An 18,054-nucleotide genomic window follows, 5' to 3' on the forward strand; every position below is an offset into this window, starting at 1 on the left:
CGCCCTGCATTGAGATGTATCCTCTGCGGGAGAAGGGGGCAGGGAGAATCGAGGAAGCAGGACGCGGGACCTGCCCATATCACTCTTAGCCACACTTCTAAAATGTTCATGCTTTCTTGTCCTGCCAAACAATTCCCTGCCATGAACTTTATCGAACGTGCCTGGGACAAAGTGTAAGGCAGGCTGGGCAATGCCATCTTATTTACAGAAGTCAAGGCAAGTGCTTCTGGGATCACAGCACATTTTAGGCTTGCAGGCAAATGAAAGTAAGCAGAGGTTATATAGAATGGTCAGAGACACATTTGGACAGTTATTTTTGCAAGGGCACTGGCCTACCAGACGTTTGTAGTCTTCCCGTAGCCTGCACAGGATACCAGACCAGCAGGTGTATGTGGCATTACCCCGCGACAAGCCAGGCTGGGACCTGCCACCTTTTGACTCTTTTCGGAGCCTGCGAAGGGCGAGGGGCATGAAAACCTGGTTGAAACTGGTTTCTCACTGGCAAGGGGTCATAGGCAAAACATTTCATACCTGACGTGCCTTCGTCTAATTTCAAAGTACAAGAATGGCCACATTTACATTTTTTATTTAAAGCCATAAGAACAATTGTTAGTTTTATATTGAACAACTGAGCCTGACTAACGAAAAGGGCATTGTTTTGAGGACGCATACATGATCTGATTAACGTTTTCAGTTAACTGACTGAGCGGCTGCTGTAACTATTATTTTTGCTAACTATATAACACAGGCCTTTATGATCCTGGTCTTGATTAGCGTCACTTGTAGAAAGAAAAATGCAAACCCCATTAGTTAAGAAAAGAAGGGAGAACACAATATGCTAAATTACAATTATCTCCAGCAAACGTGCAGATTAGTTATGTTGTCTGTGGAAAGATTGGAACATATGGATCTATAATTATTATATGGGCTGGCTTCATTTAAAAGGCATGCAGCGTTCCCACTCTCACTTATGCCACACTCAGCACAGTGGCAGGCCTTCCCCGGCTCCAAAGCTTGGGAACCGGATAAGAGCAGGCCAGAGGCGCCAGGCTACGACCTGTTTAGAGGCGAATCTCAAGATGACAGCTTCACGGGCACTGCTGCGAGGGGTTTGCACAATGCGTCTAACATCCAGACACAGTCCATATCGACTGATGCGTCTTTGCCCACTTCTTCCATAACCCACTGGAACGTATCTGCACAACAATCAGACGTGGATACCTACATGCTGTCAAGGATTTGGCACTTGAAGAACATTTATCAACATGGATAGGATACAAAAGTAAGCGTTCACTGTACCTTGCTCACAGTTCTTTCCACCAAAGTGCAGCGGGCACTCACAGGCATAGGTGCTCCATTTATTAACACAGGTGCCGCCATTCTGACAAACCGTCTTCTCACAGAAGTTTTTCTTTGCTGAACATCCTGTGGTGTGAAAACAGATCTGTTCGGATCCAACAAACATTTCCAGACCTTTTCTTAAACCGCGTTTGCTAACTAATGCCCCGAATCAATAATGGTATGATATATTTAAGCTGCTGTACATACAAACATGTAATATGCAAATCAACAAACTCATCAAAAGAGGTCCGCTACAATGTTTATGGGCAATTGCAAAATAAGGATATGTGTACAGTCAGTGTGTATATAAATGCTGTGAAACCTAGGACCCCCCCCCCCCCCCAAAATGAGTGCAGGGGTACACCAGAGTCAGGGAGCCGACCTTAACTGAGCTGTTAGAGCACTGGCCACACTTCCAACAGGAAGCATTGTATATCAAATGTTATCTTGTTGGGGACATCAGCACCCTGACGCGGGGGACAGGGGGTACTGGCAAGCAAAATGCTCGGATCGCGGACTGTATTCACAAGCACAATCACACATTTCAGGGAAATTAAATGCAATTCATTCTGTGCCCCCAGCCTCCTTCCTCATCCCCTCGCCAAATGCGTAAAAACACCTTAGCACACGTGAAGATCAAACTAAAGCATGGGCGCAATTTTAGGGGGGACAGGGGTTATTTGTCCCCTCCAACTTTCATGGCAATCCATTTTGTTCCCATTCATTTGGCTGGGGCACCTTTTCATCAGATGTCTAACATTTTCAGCAAAGTTACTCCACTGAACTAAAGGCTCTTTTGAATTAAATATTTTTTTACAAAAACTTTTCTCAGTGTTAGGGAGCATTTCCTTAAGGTCCTGTGTTGAGGAGCCTCGGGAATATCTGCCTAACTCCAGTACCGCTAGTTACTCCGTCAAGCCCACCAGGCTTGCTAAGTGGTGACTGAGCAGCCCAAGTCTAACTCTCAGGAGGTGGGGTGGGCTGTTCACAGGTACAGTACACACTTTCCATTAATACCCAATGAGGGATAGTCCACACAATATATTTCTTTAAAGATATTATCTTTAAGTATGAAAAGGCAAAGGGAAAAACTATAGACTCTCAGGAATGTAACTTTGTAAAATCGAAAATGCCACAATGTATCAGGTAAGAAGAAACCATTTTAAGGTAGAGTTCTTTAGTCAATAGGGGGCCCCACCTAGAAAGGAAAAGTCAGTAATAATTATGTACAGGGGTTGCCATCTAGGCTGGCAAGTTCAAGTAGAGACAAAGAGGGACCAGTGGTGTGAACATGGGCAGTCATTGGCAGGAAAGAGTACCATTTTGCAGAAGTGCTCTAAGAAGCAGTTCCTAGAGTTTCCAGTGGAGGGAAGCCCTTGAGAGTCTCAGAAGATGAAGAAGGGGTCTCAGGAGAGAAAGATTCAAAGAAAAGATCTGCCAGTAGCGCTAGAGGATCTGGTGAGTAATACCCTGGGACTGTATAAGCAGTTCTGCCGGAAGCAATTGGTGTTTTCCAGTGGCGGTTACTTCACAGGTTGTTTAGTGACTGCTGTGGGCTTCAGTGTCGGCACATTAGTGCACCCGGGACTCTATGACTGCTGGAAAGAGGAATGTTTCTCTATCCAGTGATTCTAGGTCACAGAGGGCCCAGAGGAGTTGAATAGTGTGTCGACTGCCGTCAGCGGTTCCCGGTGATGCAGCATTCATGTTGTCCTCGTCCCATGATTCAGCTTCTGAGGCCGGATAATTAGAAGGGCCCCCAAGTGAAGAACGATTGTGATTTGCTTGGAGAGTCACACCAGTGATGAGCCTGCCATGAAAGAAGAACCAGTGTGACAAGTTCAGTGGTGCAGTTGCAGGAGTTAAGGCAGCACATGCCTCTGGAGCTTCCCGGTTGGGGTAGATGGAGTAAGAGCACTTGACCAATGTCCAGGGATCGAGATTCTCTGGTTGGTTTGGCATAGAGAGTCATTTGAGTGCTGACAGAGAAAGGCACACGCTTCTCTGTCAGGTGATCTAGGCATGATTCAGAGCTTCAGGAAGAAGAGGCCTTCGAACAGGAGCTGGGATCCAGCTGTCACCACCGAATGAGGAGGAAGTAGCACTGTTGAGGGTGCTTTACAATCATCTTTGGGAGGCAGAACATTGCAGTCAGATTATTCAGAGTGTCAAAGGATGCTGGTAGAGGAGGCAGTAAGTGAAAACAGTATCCATTCACACACCAAGCACTATTCAAATGTGGGCTAGGGGGATCAGCCAATGGCCAGCCATCCCTCCAAGCACACCCATTGTGAGGAATTCGACCATCCATAGGTAGTGTGTGCTCGCCTGGGCTTTTTGATTTTTTTAAAAATGAAAATGAATGATGGGCGATCAACCTCCAAAAAATGTGTGGGGCTAATCCACACACATTTTCTAATGCTCGCCGAAACATCAAACACATAGTCCAGTGTACTCTGGGGGACGCAGCCCACAGGTGCAGTCCTCCCTGTCACATTTATTTGACAGGTGACAGCGAGGGGTGCACAAAAACATCCAGAGGAGAAGGGCAACACCTTCCTCCTCCCATGGCCAGCCTAATTAATTATCACAGGCTCCATGGATCCTTCCTGTTCTATTGTCTAAGTTCTGTGTGGGGGCAGCGCATAATGATAAGAGTTAATTGAAACAGGACTGCAAATAGGCCTGGTCACAGAACTTAACAATGGGCAGGAAAGCTAACACCTCTTTGATATGCAATGTGTCAACTTGAAGATAGTTCCCACCCCTCTGTATGAAGGACAGTGAATGCCATGTTTGGGTCCACTGTTTACCGTAGGCAAGCCCTGCAGAGCAGACCACTTTCAGAGGGAGAAGTATGTGATTTAAGGGAGACAGACAGTCTGTTCTCATCACAAACTTCAAGGGACACCTGCACTTTGATCAAGAGCCACAGAGGGCTCAGTTAACCAGAGAGGGAGTTTGATCTACAGCAGACAACAGACTCTAACCCTGACCTCATGCATAAAAGAAGAGTGTTGGTGGGGACCCTGGATTGTCTCCTTAAGGTAGGCTTAGCCTACACCAATCACTGGGTCCGATTTAGCTTTAAAAGAGGGCTGAGCCCTCACTTAGCAGATCATCTGAAGGCTTCACCAGAATCAGGAAAAAATAACTCAGCATTGGACCCTGGCGAAGGTACAGTCTACCTTACAGTTTACGCCAGTGAAGGAAGGCTAGGATTTGAAAGAGGGAAGCAAGATCCCTCCCCTAAACATCTCCCCAGGAACAGAGGGAGATACCGGACTCGGAGGACCCATCCAACAGCTCCAGAACCTGTACCCAGCCAGCACACAGCATGCCCTACTAGGTTCTGCCAGCAAGCTTCCTAGGTGGAAATTGCTACAGAGTCTCTGAACAAAGGACAAAGCCATTGCCTGCAAAAACTCTCCTCAGCTTTGGGCTGTCCACCTTGAAAGTATGCCACAAGCCCTGCGAAGAAGCTAGGAGGAATGCCACACAAGCATCAACAAGCGTCCATCTTTTTAGGATATTTTTGAGGCAGTCGAATGCTCGAACCGCGACCAACTGCGCCACTGATTGCTGTCACGCTGCAGTCATAAAGCAGTCCGAGACCCCTCAACCAGCGTTCCAGATCCGCCAACCAACACAGAGACGATTCTTGACCCCGAGCTGCTGTGTAGGCCAGCCTGCAGCCGTCCGTCCAGACTTGCTTGCCGAACTGCCTGCCACCTGATACCCGCAGCTGTCTCCCATCTTGAACTCAGGAGCTGCAAAGTGTCCTGGCACCAACTCCACACTGTCGAGCATCAAGATTATCTCAAGCACCAGGTACATTGTGGTTCTGTCTCCCTGGTCCTTCCCCGAAGGCCCCTAGTGACATTTACCACCCCTGCTCCTTTGGTGCTGAGCCAAATATCCTTGAACAGTTAAGACTGATTGCTTTACTGACTTCCCCCCTGTCAGTATCCAGAGTGCATCCCTTTCCTTCATGAAAATGTCTGTCCTCTGGGTTCCTTGACAGTTTGGGTTGTATTTTGTAGTGTGCTAGAACTGTCTGTTGTAATAATAATAAAGTAGATATGTTTAAGCAACCTTGACTGGACAGTCCCTTTTATCATTGGGTAATAATTATATTTCCGCTGTGTTGAAACTAACCAACGATTCACAACCTTGCAGAGATAAGCCTGTCGTTCCGTCTGCGTTACCAAAATTGGACAAGGAAATGTATAATGTACTTATGTTCCAATCTGTTTGGATCCCTTCTGGTGTACTAGAGGTGTGGGGCTGATTGATGGTTTAGAAACCGATATTCATCCCAGGACCACTGGTGCCACCGAAGTTGATTTCGTCACACCCATGCACACAGCAAGGGCTCTTACACAATGGAGTGAATCCACACTGTCCCAGATAGGCATATACCAGAAATTGTTTCAGTCCGACTACAGCCCCCAGCCCTAGGACACATGCATCAAGTAGAGGACCCAAAGAGGACTAGTCATGTACCCCTTCAGGTCTTTGAGGTAAACTAAGACAACCTTCACTGAGGGGGCCTTACAGTCATCTTGGGGAGGCAGAGCTTTGCTGTCTGATTATTTGCAGTGGTAAATGATGCTGGTGCAGAGCTTCGGCACTTCCTTGAGCAGCAGGCGTTCCATAGTGCAGTTTTAGTGATGAGGGTTAGTCATATGATCCTTAAGGTCTTTGAGGCAAACAAAGACAAACTTAATTTTGATGAAAGGAGGAGAGGGTCAAAAAGGACCTAGTAAGGGAAAATAGATTCCACACTGTGGAGCCACTTTACGCAGGTGGAAAAGCCACCACCACCCGAGCCACATGACTATCAGAGGCAGGGCACTCTCTCGGGAAAGCTTTGAGGTACCTCTGGCTCAGGAGTCATAAGGACTCTTAAGGCAGAGCACAGAAAACATAGAGCCACGTTCTCATTAGGTTTGGATTACGCATTGCTAAGAGGCAAAACAAATCTACAACCCAGTAAAGCCAGCAGAACCTACAGGGAGCTACCACATGGGGTAAAAGTGGGCTATGTACCTAACACTAACTGATCCCCGAAGCTGGGCTGTACTTCTAAAGTCCCTTTTCCTTGTTGATGACAAAATAATCATCAGCAGCTTCAAGAATCCCAGAGTAGGGTTTATTTCATTTTTGAAAGGGGGGAGTGAGCCAAGTGTCACAGTGCCATCCCCCATGATTGCATTCTCACTTTTCTTGAGTACACAACACGTATTTTACATGTGGCTATGTGCAATTATTTCGTCTGTTTTGTACATTCTTTTGTATTTACATTGCATTTATTGTATTTGTGTATTGATAATTCATTTTTTAGGTGTCATTAAAAAATATGTGTTTATGTACCACAACTCGGCCAGATATGTTGTGCATATGAGGAACTTTTTGTTCCCACAGCAAAAGTTGTTTGACAATATGAAGGTGTGTGTTGAAATTCTTAGGTTTGTCCTAATCTTCATAGGATAAGCAGGCACCCTGGTGTAGCATTATACAAGGAGCCCCGCTAGCCCACCAGGGATTATTTTAAATAATAAATAAAGGCCTCACAAAGGCCTTAAACCTGTTATGCCACCAGGGAATATTATTATTTTAAAAAGGCCCCGCAGGCCTTGAGCAACGCAATGTTCCTGGACCGCAGAAGTGTCCATTTTGGAAAAGGGTGGGGCTTACAGCACTTTTAAGCCCTCCCATGGCCTTCACCAGTTCCACCCCCTGGAGCAAGGTAATTTATTCGTTAAGATAGGTGCCCAATCCTGGGATGGGTTGGGGTATTAAAGTAAGACTGTGTGAATGCTTTAGTGTGGGTTAGTTGGGTGAGGACGTGAGGCAGTGGAGGACGTCCAAGAGTCCAGAGGATGCAAGCGCGACTGGAGTGAGGAGGTTGTTATTAAGGAGGGGGTCTGTGGAGTATTTGAGGGTGAGAAAAGGGAGAGTGTGAGGTGTAGAGGTAGAGCGGGAGTAGCAGAGGTACGTAGTATTAGTGGCAGAGGTGGTATTAGTAGTCGGGCGAAAGGATAGTATGCAGGGGGAGTAGCGAGTGAAGGAATTAAGTAGTAGAGCGGTAGTCGGTAGAAGAGGGGTGTGCAAGGCACCATATCCCTGGGTGTCCCCAAGGTTCTGACTAGGGGCTAGCGAGAGGAGTGAGCAGGGCACGATATCCCTGGGGGTCCAGAGAGAGAGAGAGGAAGGCAGCTAAGGGGAGGCGGTAGTAGCTGAGTGGTAATAGCAGTAGAGAAAGAGGCGGGGAGTGCAGGAGTAGCTATTGGCATGGAGGAACAGTAAAAAGTGGGGAAGGAAGTTAGAGCGAAGGGTGGAGGTGGAAAGGTGGAGTGAGAGACTGGAGGGTCAGCAAGGGAGTGGGAGGAGGAAGATTTATAAGGGATCAGGGACAGGTACGAGACTTTAGCTATGAAGTGAGTGTGACACTGGGTGAATGAAGGCACCGCTCATTACTCCCATAGAATACGAAGCAGGAAAAAGTAAGGGAGAGTTAGAAGATCCCTGGCGATTTAGGGAAAACACCTGAAGTGCAGAGAAAAGAAAAGACAGGTAGGGGTTGCTGATCCTATTATAACTAACACCCTGGGGCAGACTAGAGATAAAAGGGCCAGCCATAGCGCCAGTCCTACAAAAACCTCAGTAGGACCGAAGAACTTTGAGAATTAAAAGCCATCTGACCACTTATTTTCAACAAACACCCTTGGGCTTTCTTTAAGAGTCAGCATGGTATTTTGTGACTGGACCATTCTGTCACAAATGAAGCAGTGGGAAAAGAGGTAGGATAGGCACTGGTTGGAATGCAGTCTATACGAGACTACATTAAACATTAAGTAATGCCTACATGTCTAGCAGCTTTGCCAGAGGATACTCCCAGGCCCCTCATGTCCCCAACACAACACCATGTTGACTTATATTACTCCAAAGCTGCCTAGAAAACACAATCCCTATGGTAGATTATCACAAAACACATATCATTGTGTCGCCTCTCTCTCTAGAAGGGGTACACATATTTTGGACTGACATGCATCCATAGTATAACTAAACATTCTCCTCCTGCTCCATCTACTCCCTCCGTCTGCAACCCTAACCCTTTTTACACTCTTTTTTTCTCCCGAAACATGCACAATAGGCTAGTATAGGCACTTTGAAACTACACTGCTGATGATTTGGGGCAATACAAAAGCATTTTACCTTGACATTATTTTAGTGACCGATTCACAACGTTGCCACACCAGTCTTCCCAAAGGAAGTCAAAATAACATTGTGATGCTGTGTAGATGGTGCGGGATTCCCAATAATTGTGTGCTAAAAAACAGCTAAATAAGGAAAATTAGAAGATATGCCTTCTCCTGTTGTGGGCATGAGTGCGACGCTGCCCAGAATAAGTGTTTTCATCTGGGAGCCAAGAGGCGGGCCAAGCTCCATTCAATTTGAGGAGGGAAATGAAGAAAGTTCCTTTCACCCTGCCCCCCCCAAACCCCCCCCCCCCCCGCCAGGCCTCTGTACCATGGCTTCACATTCTTTTACATTTTGATAAATGTACATGTAGTGAAGACCCCACCCTCTCTGTACATCATGGGATAATCTAACTTCTGTACACATGCCATGTTGATCTTTCAACTGTGTTAGATGAAAGAACATGGCTGCGTGCCCCAAGAGAATGGGAGCATGACCTGGGTCTGTGCTGTGGAATGATTTGCTCCCTGTAATGCAGGGATCATCATGCTTAATGATAATCCCTACCGGGCTGTGCTGGGGCGTTATTACTATTGCTGCCATGCGCAGCAAGCTTCCCTCCAGTTCACCCACACCCCTCACGTCAATTGCGTCTTACCTGCTATAGTGCCATTGTTGGCTATAAAACTAGCCATATCTATTGGTCTGTTGTCAATGGAGAGATTCCTCATGCAGCCGATGAACTGTCTGTTCTGTACAGGGAAATCCTCGGGCAAGTTCGGAACTCCGCCAAGCAGCAGGGGGCCCGTCAAGTCCAAAGATCTACAGATACCATAGGAAATAGTTATTAAACAAACGCATTGTGATATTCCTCTATTCTGCGTGATCTTTCCGATTGTGATCGTACACATTGATGTAATGTATATATAATTACACAGAAATGTTCCGAATCAAGACACCGGAAACACTATGTTTGCACACCAGCACTCCATGTGTGTGATGTTAAATTGAAAGCAATACTGCTTCAACATCCCGCTCTGCAACCTGGTTTTCAACAGCACCCACCCTATGGTTATCTCCCCTCTGTTTCAGGCTGCCTTCTTATGTGTACATGAAAGGAGGATTCGCCGGGAGGATAGCTCAGGGGCAACGTGTTCGCCTTGGAAGGAAGACGACACGAAACAACACAGGTTCGATCCGTGGGTTCGTGCTTAGAAACCTCTGGGCGTGTAATAAATAAGCGTGTTATAAATACGCAACTAAGACAAAAACAATTACGCAACTAAAAAAAAACCAAAGAAATAACTATTCCTGTAACAGCGCCTCGATGTGAGTGCTTTAAAAATGCAAAAATTAAAAAAAATAAAAGCAGCCTTATGGGCAGGTCCTCTGTAAGCGTAGAGCACCACCAGGCCTGTACGTGGAAGCCAAGCTAGGATGTATACCAGCCCACCATTTATATGTAAACTCTGTTCCTCCCAGGCAGGCACATCGGGGCGGGGTAGGCTCATCATCTAAGAGGCTAAGCATAAGCAGGGAGGGGCAGGGTCCTTATCAGCCAGGGATGCCGACCCTGCAATGCTGATTGGCTCGCGTGTGGCCAGCATGGCAGTCACTGCAAAGTGCCTGCAAAGTGCCAGCAACGATACAAACTCGATTTGAGAGCTACACCCATTCTCAGTTTGACACTTACATGTTATCTGCTGTTATGATGACCTAATGTCTGATGACGTCTACATCTGAAAAAAACAGTTCTATTTGCAAATAAATAGTGGGTCCTTATGGGCCGTGCCTTACTTTTTAGAGCCGGTTTGGGTTCCTTGGGCGGCGCACGTGTAATTCTTAATGACATTTCCAAAACGCACAGCCACCGCAGTGTCACAATCGTCCACCGTAACCACGGCAACTTTCTCCCCAGATGGCCCATGTGGGATACCTAATCTGCCAATGTTGGGCTGCCAAGAAAAAAAGGGAAATGTCAAGCTTTATTGGCTTAGGATCAAATGACTTCTTAGAAAAATGAGAAACAAACACCTGTGCAAAGCGTTCAAATAGCACAAGAAAAACATTGGGAATGCAGATAATCTTCTGTTCATTGACTACAGCTCATTCACCAAGAAGAGGGCCAACGTGCATGCCAAATGTATCCATTCCATTTGGGAGACAACAGTCCAGTCCTGGTTTTAACTCTGTAAACTGGCAGTTGTAATTCTGGGCTTCTCCATTGGAAACCTGGGACAACAGGCCCCAACAAGCGAGGTTAAAACCAGGACTGGGCGTGTGTCTACTGAATGGAATGGATAATGTTGGCATGCATGGGCCAGCATCAGCATGCTCCCACATGGAAGAGCAGACCAGCTACACACATGCATGCAGAAAGATACATCATGAAATGCACCAGCAAGGTGGGGCCATGGACGCGTGGCTCCATGGCTTCAGACCATATGCGGGAAGAAATAAGAAGCGGATCAATCAAAGGGGACCGTGGGAGAGAAGAGAGCGGGAGTGAGAGGTAAAGGGCTGGATAGAGATGGAGGGAAAGAGAAAGAGGGAGTGAGAAGAGATTCAGATGCAGTCAACACTAGAAACTAGTCTCCCTTCACATCATCACCTGGGTACTCCAACACCAATTTCCTAACATAGTCTTGCATCAAACAGGCATGAACAACCACCAAACAATGCTCATGTTATTCCGAGTGCATAATGTAAGCAGCAAGTACTAATAAGAAATTGCATGAATTCATGGCTAGGCAATATTGTCACTCGCCACCGTGGATGAATGAATGTTATGATATGATATGATATGGCATTTGTAATGCGCCTATACACAAGTGTTTCAAGGCGCGACGAGGCAGGGAGGGGGAAGAAGGGGAAGACAGACAACGATCCTACTAGGCCAGGTGTCATTTAGATCGCGGAAGTGCAGGGGTAGGGGGGAGGGAAGAGTGCAAGGGGGAGGGGGGAAGTGCAGTACAGGGTAAGTAGAATAAAAAATAAATAATAGGGCCAGCTGGTGGCAAGTGCAAGGTAAGTGCAGACAAGTGCTGGGGAGGGGGGCTGTAGGGATACAGAGACAGTCCCGCAGTGCAGGGGTTGCCAGGGAGGCAGTGCAAGTGGAGAGTGGCTGGGCCAAGGACCGAGGTCGGAGAGAGTGGCCCAGTTGCAGATTCAGTGCAGTTTCAGTGAAGAATTTAGCAGGGGAGAGGGAGAGCGAAAGCAGAAGCAAAGAGGAAGGTTTTGAGGTGCTTCCGGAACCGGAGATGGTTCTCCTCAAGTTTCAGGGAGGCAGGAAGGCTGTTCCAGAGGGAGGCCCCTGCCGCAGAGAGAGATCTACCCCCAGCTCGTTGCTTCGAGAAGCGGCTGACCCTGAGGGAGTTGGAGACGGATGAGCAAAGGGCTCGGGAAGGAAGATATTTAGGAAGGGAGAGTTGAAGGTATTTAGGCCCCAGGCCCCAGAAGGCCTTGTGGACAATGCAGAGGGTTTTGAAGTTAATCCTCGCAGCCACTGGGAGCCAGTGTAGAGATTTCAGTCCTGGAGAGATACGGTCCCTGGGCTTGAGGCCAAGGACAAGTCTCGCAGTCCTGTTCTGGATGAGTTGCAGAGGGCGGAGAGTGGAGGCAGGCAGATTAAGATAGAGGCTGTTACAGTAGTCCAGCTTCGAGAGAACCAGGGCTCGGGAGACAGTGAGCTTCTGGGGGAAGGAGAGGAACGGAAGTATACCTCTGAGGAGGTGCAGCTGGTAGTGTGACTTCTTAGAGACGTCAGATATATGAGGAGAGAAGGAGAGTGTGGAGTCGAAGATGACCCCGAGGTTTTTTGCCTTGCAGGTAGGAGCAGGAAGAGGGCCAAGAGAGGCTGGCCAGAGAGCTACAGGGAAGGAGTGAGTGGGTGTGCCGATGAGTAGAATCTCAGTCTTACTGGCATTAAGGCAGAGGTCATTGGCGGCACACCATTCCTGGGTAGCAGACAGATAGTCAGAGATGAGGGAAGGAGAGGAGGAGGCCGAGGGTAGCCTGAGAATGAGCTGGGTATCGTCCGCATAGCACTGAAAGTTGGGTCAGAGAGCGACGATGCGGTGGGCAAGGAGTGCCAGATACTGGTTGAAAAGCCAGGGAGAGAGATTAGATCCCTGGGGGACAACAAATGTAGAGAAAACGATGTCAGAGAGGAAGGACCCCAGTTGGACCTGGGAGGGTCGATTGGAAAGGAAAGAGGTCAGCCACGCCAGAGCCTGACCAGTGATACCCAGGTTATCACGGAGACAGTTGAGCAGGATGGCATACAGTGTCAAAGGCAGAAGAGAGATCGAGCAGAATGAGAACACACGGAGTGTTGGAGTCGGGGTTCGAGAGCAGGTCCTCACGGATGTTCAGGAGAGCAGTTTCCGTGCTTCTGGCAGCTCTGAAGCCAGATTGATGGTCATGAAGACTACCAACAGATTCAGCATGGAGGTTAAGCTGGGAGATGGCCAGTTTCTCCAGGAGCTTGCCCAGGAAGGGAGTGATGGAGATTGGGTGATAGTTAGTCGGACAGGAAGGGTCGGAAGAGGGTTTCTTAAGAAGGGAGTGCACAAGGGAGTGCTTAAGAGGGGATGGGAAGACTCCAGAGGCAAAGGAGTGGTTGCAAAAGTCAGCCAGGGCAGGAGCCAGGGAGTCGATGTGGTCCTTGATAGTTTTGGAGGAACAGGGGTGAACCTGTTTAGACGAGACTTTCATAGATCGGACTTGTCTGGAAACCTCGTCAGCAGAGAAAAGGGGAAAGGCAGAGAAGGAGGGAGGAGGGGTGGCTGCAGAAGGGCGGGAGGAAGAGCTGGGAAGAGAGGGAGGGAGGTGATAGGAGGAGAGTGAGGACAGGATGTCCTGAGTTTTAGAGATGAAGTGAAATGTTGTGGAGGAGACCTCATACAATAGCGCACACATGCATCCACGGTATCAGATACTTGATAGGATATTGGGGATTTAACTTTGCGAACGGATAATGATCTGGGAGACACATTTTTCTTCAGTCAAAACAGTTTAGTTTGGAGTTTGAACCAACAAACATGCTTCTCACTGAACAACAACATGACAAATTATTATTCAGAATACACTCTGCTCTATCCCTGGGGATTATTCAAGCCATGCCTTGTTTTAAAAGGTTTTTTTAAAATATAAAAAAATATATTTTTAAAGGTATTTGATGAAGTGCAGAGCAAGCTCTAAGGCACAGCATAGGGTTTTACAGAGGTCCACTCTCATACTGTGTTTGACTTCCGAGCTTATCCTTTTGCTCAGTCTTAACTCAAAACGAGCCATGCGTTCACACAGGCTATGGAATGAAAAGGATCAAACACAGAGCCAGCCACGTCACATCCTTTCACTTCACAGGAGTCAATCTCTGGACTCAGCTGGTGGAAGCCAATGAGCGCCGCCTTTCCAAGCACACGTGGCGGAGCCAGGTTGCCAGAAACTCCTTCAATGATTGGAAGATGGAGCTACACGGAATTGTCAATGATGGATCTCTTTATGCCAAGGCAGACTACCACGTGTGAGAATCAAGACATGGCATCACATATTATTCATTGTTAAGCACACACTTGGGGCATTATGAAATGAGTCTCTTCATATTTCTCAAATCATAACTGGCAATAATTGGTTTGACTCTGTATCTTTGCGCTTACTTTTTAGCTGGGAGCGTGAATTGCCGGGCCATGATCAGGGAAATACAATGGGATGTGGCATATGAAAACATGTTTTAGCGATAGGTCCGAAGGTAAACCCTCATTACCCACACGCCAGCCACATGATCCCCACAACAATCCCATGGCATGGAGAGAGTGCATGCAGGATACTGTGAGGTCGCGCCTATCAATGGGGAACACATAGCCCGTCCCACGAACTGCTAGTACGGCAGCACAAAAATCATGAGGAGAACGCTGCCCAACACTCACAATCCACACACATGCAAACACTGGGACATTACCTTTCCATGCTACCACCCAGCTTGATAGTGTTCTTTTTACTGTAAACTAATTATGCATTTAAAAAGGAAAGCAGCCACATTTCAACGCTGCTTCTGTAATATCATGCGATGGCAGCGGGACAGTATTTTCCATTTCCTGTAGCAATAGCAGCTGACACAATCCCTCAGGTTGGCAGCTACGCGGGCCAGGCTCCCCCTGAATGCCGAGGAGCGCTCCGAACGGTTCGGCTCAGATTTCTGCCAGATTCCCAGAGCTCCAGACACGTTCTAATGCTTTACTTGTCAGGGCCTGAGAACCGCGCAGTGCAAAATGACTCATGGCGTGCACTCTCGTCCAAGGCCAAGCCCCGTCATAGTTTGCAGAGGTCGTGGCAGAGAAATGTGGAAACATAAGAGGAACTCCCAAGGGCTGCAAGTCCTACAAACGTTCAATCGATTTTATTTTCAGGCTGTGCCTGGCGTGTACTAGGCTCCCTTCTGTGCCGTATGCCATGATTCAGGGCACAGGGTACGCATTAATAGGCAGGACAACAAATACTCTCATCTAATTTAGGGCCCTGTTTCGCAGGTGTGCAAGTTACTATTCAAGGTGAAAAATGTGACTTTGCAAAGTAGCTAAACTGTACAGTTAATGATCACTGACTGAGTTTAAACATCGAGATGATGGCACATTCTGCAGCCATGTCTAGATTACAATCCAAACATCGACACCTTTCTCCATGCAAATGTGTCCTCGTGTATCCGCTCACTCACTGGAGGGGCTCTCCTCCACAGCGTGACCGCCTGTTTATCTGGATTATCGGAACCACAGAAACAGGCACCTTTTAAGTGAAAGTATTAGCAAACCACATATCACAGGATAAAACACAGAAGTTGACAGTAACTTGTTAAATCTACGTTTTACAGCTGTGACGGCTATGTTTAAGAAACTTTTCTCGATCCCGTTGTGGTGCATAAACGCAGGGGAACGTCCAACACAAGGCCTCTTGCAGCCAACAGAAATGTACAGCACTAACGTGGAGCAATTCCTACTGCACTATCAGCAGTGCTTTCGTTTGGGCTATTAGGTGGCAGAGCCACCTATAAGCCAAAACTATTGCATTAGAGTACAGTTGGGGAGAGATATTGATATTTTATTTCTAACGCGCTCGTACACAAGTGTTTCAGAGCGCGACAAGGCACGGGAGGGGAACAGAGGAGAACAAAACAACGATCTTACTAGGCCCACTGACATTGAGAACGCACAAGTGCATGGGAGAGGGGGAGGTGAAAAGTGCAAAGCAAAGGAGAAACAGATAAGTAATAATAAATAAATAAATACATAATAAAGGCAACACAGTGGTAGCGCAGCCAGCAATTGGCAAGTGCTAGGTTTAAGGCAGCAGGCAGGGTAGGTCTGATAAGTGCAGGGACAAAAAGGCGGGGGGGGCTGTATGGGTACAGGTACAGACCTCAGTGCAAGGGGTGGCCCGGAGGCAGTGTGGGTGGGTGGCGGGGCGAGCAGGTACCTGGGCCAGAAGGACAGAGGGTGGCCAGGTGCACAGTGCCAAGAGAGAGCCGATCAGCAAGGGAGAGGGGGAGCGAAGGCAGAAGAAAAGAGGAAGGTCTTGAGATGGCCTATGAGGAGGGCCTATGAGGAGGGACACAAAGCTTGAAGGTGCTGTTTGGTTATTTGCCCACCCATTGACTGCCCATGTAGCCATTCCCACCCAGTTCCTGCCCCTTCCCTCAAAAACGCCACCTCATGGGAACTCTTTCAGTCCAATTAAACAAGCCTTATCGTCAACTTTGCTCTCAAAGTGCCTGCCAGTATTTCAGTAAACATGCTACTGGTGTAATAAACATGCCTAAACCAGGTATGCCTTCAGCCACTCGATTTATAAGCATGTGTGCCTTTCACTGAAGTCCTGTTAAAAAACAAGCATTGGCAAAGCCAACTGTTTTGGCTTGCTTATAAGCATTAGGCATTTGCCAGGCACTGCTATTATATGCCCAGGTACTCGCACCATTGTGTACCTTCTGCCATCAATGGCCAGTTAATACCACTCTATAATAGAGCCTGGCAAGGGCCTTTCCCATGCCTACAAAAAAGCCCAAACTTTTGGCATTGCCAATGCTTGTTATAAATTTGATAGGGAGAAATGTCATATGGGGAGGGACACACAGCTTGTAGGTTATTTGCCCAGCCATTGACAGCGCATGGCCATGCTAATCCCTATGGTCGTTCCCATCAAGTTCCTGCGCCTCTCGGCCCAAAACACTGCCTCCTGGGAACTCGTTGCGCTCACTTTAATCAAGCTTTAGCATCAATCTTTGCACTCAAAGTGTCTGCCAGTGTTTTTTCAATACAGTCCTCTGAGAGTTAATGACTTAATGAGATCTATATACACGCTACTGGCGTAATAAAAATGGCACAACTAGGCATACCTTCAGCCACTCCATTTATAAGCACTATGCATGTCCTTTGCTGAATTCGTGTTAAAAACAAGTATTGCCAAAGCCAGCAGTTTTGTCTTGTGTATACGTATTAGGCATTTGCCAGGCACTGCTATTAGATGCCCAGGTACTCGCACCATTTTGCACCTATCATAAATGGCCAATTAATACCACTAAGGTAGTGCCTGGCAAGTGCCTTTCCCATGACTACACAAAAGTCCAAACTGTTGGCATTGCCAATGCTTGTTTTGTGTATGCAAAGGACCACCGAAAAGCGCAGCTCCAATGTTGTTTTCCAGTGTGACCTACAACATCTCAAACACTGCAAATACACTATATTATCCTATGTTGTCCTGGTTTTTAGAACACGTTATATTGGGCATTAATAGTCAACTCTTCCTACCCAGCCAGTGTCCCCATTTACCTCGGCTCAGATTCCTACCCACTCAGTCAATGTTCCCAACCTACCCACGGATAACTTCACTGCAGTTAAATCTTCTCCTCTCGGCTGCTAATGGACTTTGACAAACAACCGCCGATAGCCAGCGTGCACCCAACCACCAATTAACCTGCCCAAGCACTGTCTTGCTCACGTCCACCCCACATTTCCTCCCACGTCCCTGTGCATACACGACCTCTAAGCAACGATTTACTAATGTTTATGCTTAGTTAACCTCTTCACAATGACTGACACACACAGATACAAACTCACTAGCACTCACTGACAGTGTACAAAAAGTAAATCATTGTATATAACATTACAAGTAAACCACAGTATGGACGTGCACTAATATTTAACCAAATAAAATGCACAAAAACACTCACAGTTTAAGCGAGTTAAGTTGAGAATGCTCCAATCACATGTCAGGGAACGCCACCACTAAGGCGGCTAGACAGCGTGCACTCTCACCACTGATAGATTCTGCATTACATAACACACTACATAACATCAATATCACAAAGGCCCTCAATATGAATTGGCCAGTGCAGAATTAATGTGCAGGTATTACCGCATACCGGCATGTTTCCGCACCAGGCAAGTACAAGTTTTGCCAGTGAGGTGCCCTTAGCTGGAGGTAAGTCAGGCACCTTACCGGCATAAAATAGCT

General features: G+C 47.3%; 1 protein-coding gene across 3 annotated transcripts in view; it reads right to left on the reverse strand.

Moving 5' to 3' along the window:
* The window catches only part of CELSR1 (cadherin EGF LAG seven-pass G-type receptor 1), a 526,468-nt gene that overhangs the window by 162,776 nt on the left and 345,638 nt on the right, over window positions 1-18,054 (reverse strand). For all 3 annotated transcript variants that reach the window (XM_069629236.1, XM_069629235.1, XM_069629237.1), the window contains exons 6-8: window positions 10,345-10,502; window positions 9,206-9,369; window positions 1,300-1,425 (exon numbers count right to left, since the gene is read on the reverse strand). In XM_069629236.1, the coding sequence (XP_069485337.1) occupies window positions 1,300-1,425; window positions 9,206-9,369; window positions 10,345-10,502 (448 nt within the window). The remainder of the gene's footprint in view (window positions 1-1,299; window positions 1,426-9,205; window positions 9,370-10,344; window positions 10,503-18,054) is intronic.

This window comes from Ambystoma mexicanum, chromosome 12, assembly GCF_040938575.1.
Source record: "Ambystoma mexicanum isolate Mex_15411 chromosome 12, UKY_AmexF1_1, whole genome shotgun sequence".
NCBI lineage: Eukaryota > Metazoa > Chordata > Amphibia > Caudata > Ambystomatidae > Ambystoma > Ambystoma mexicanum.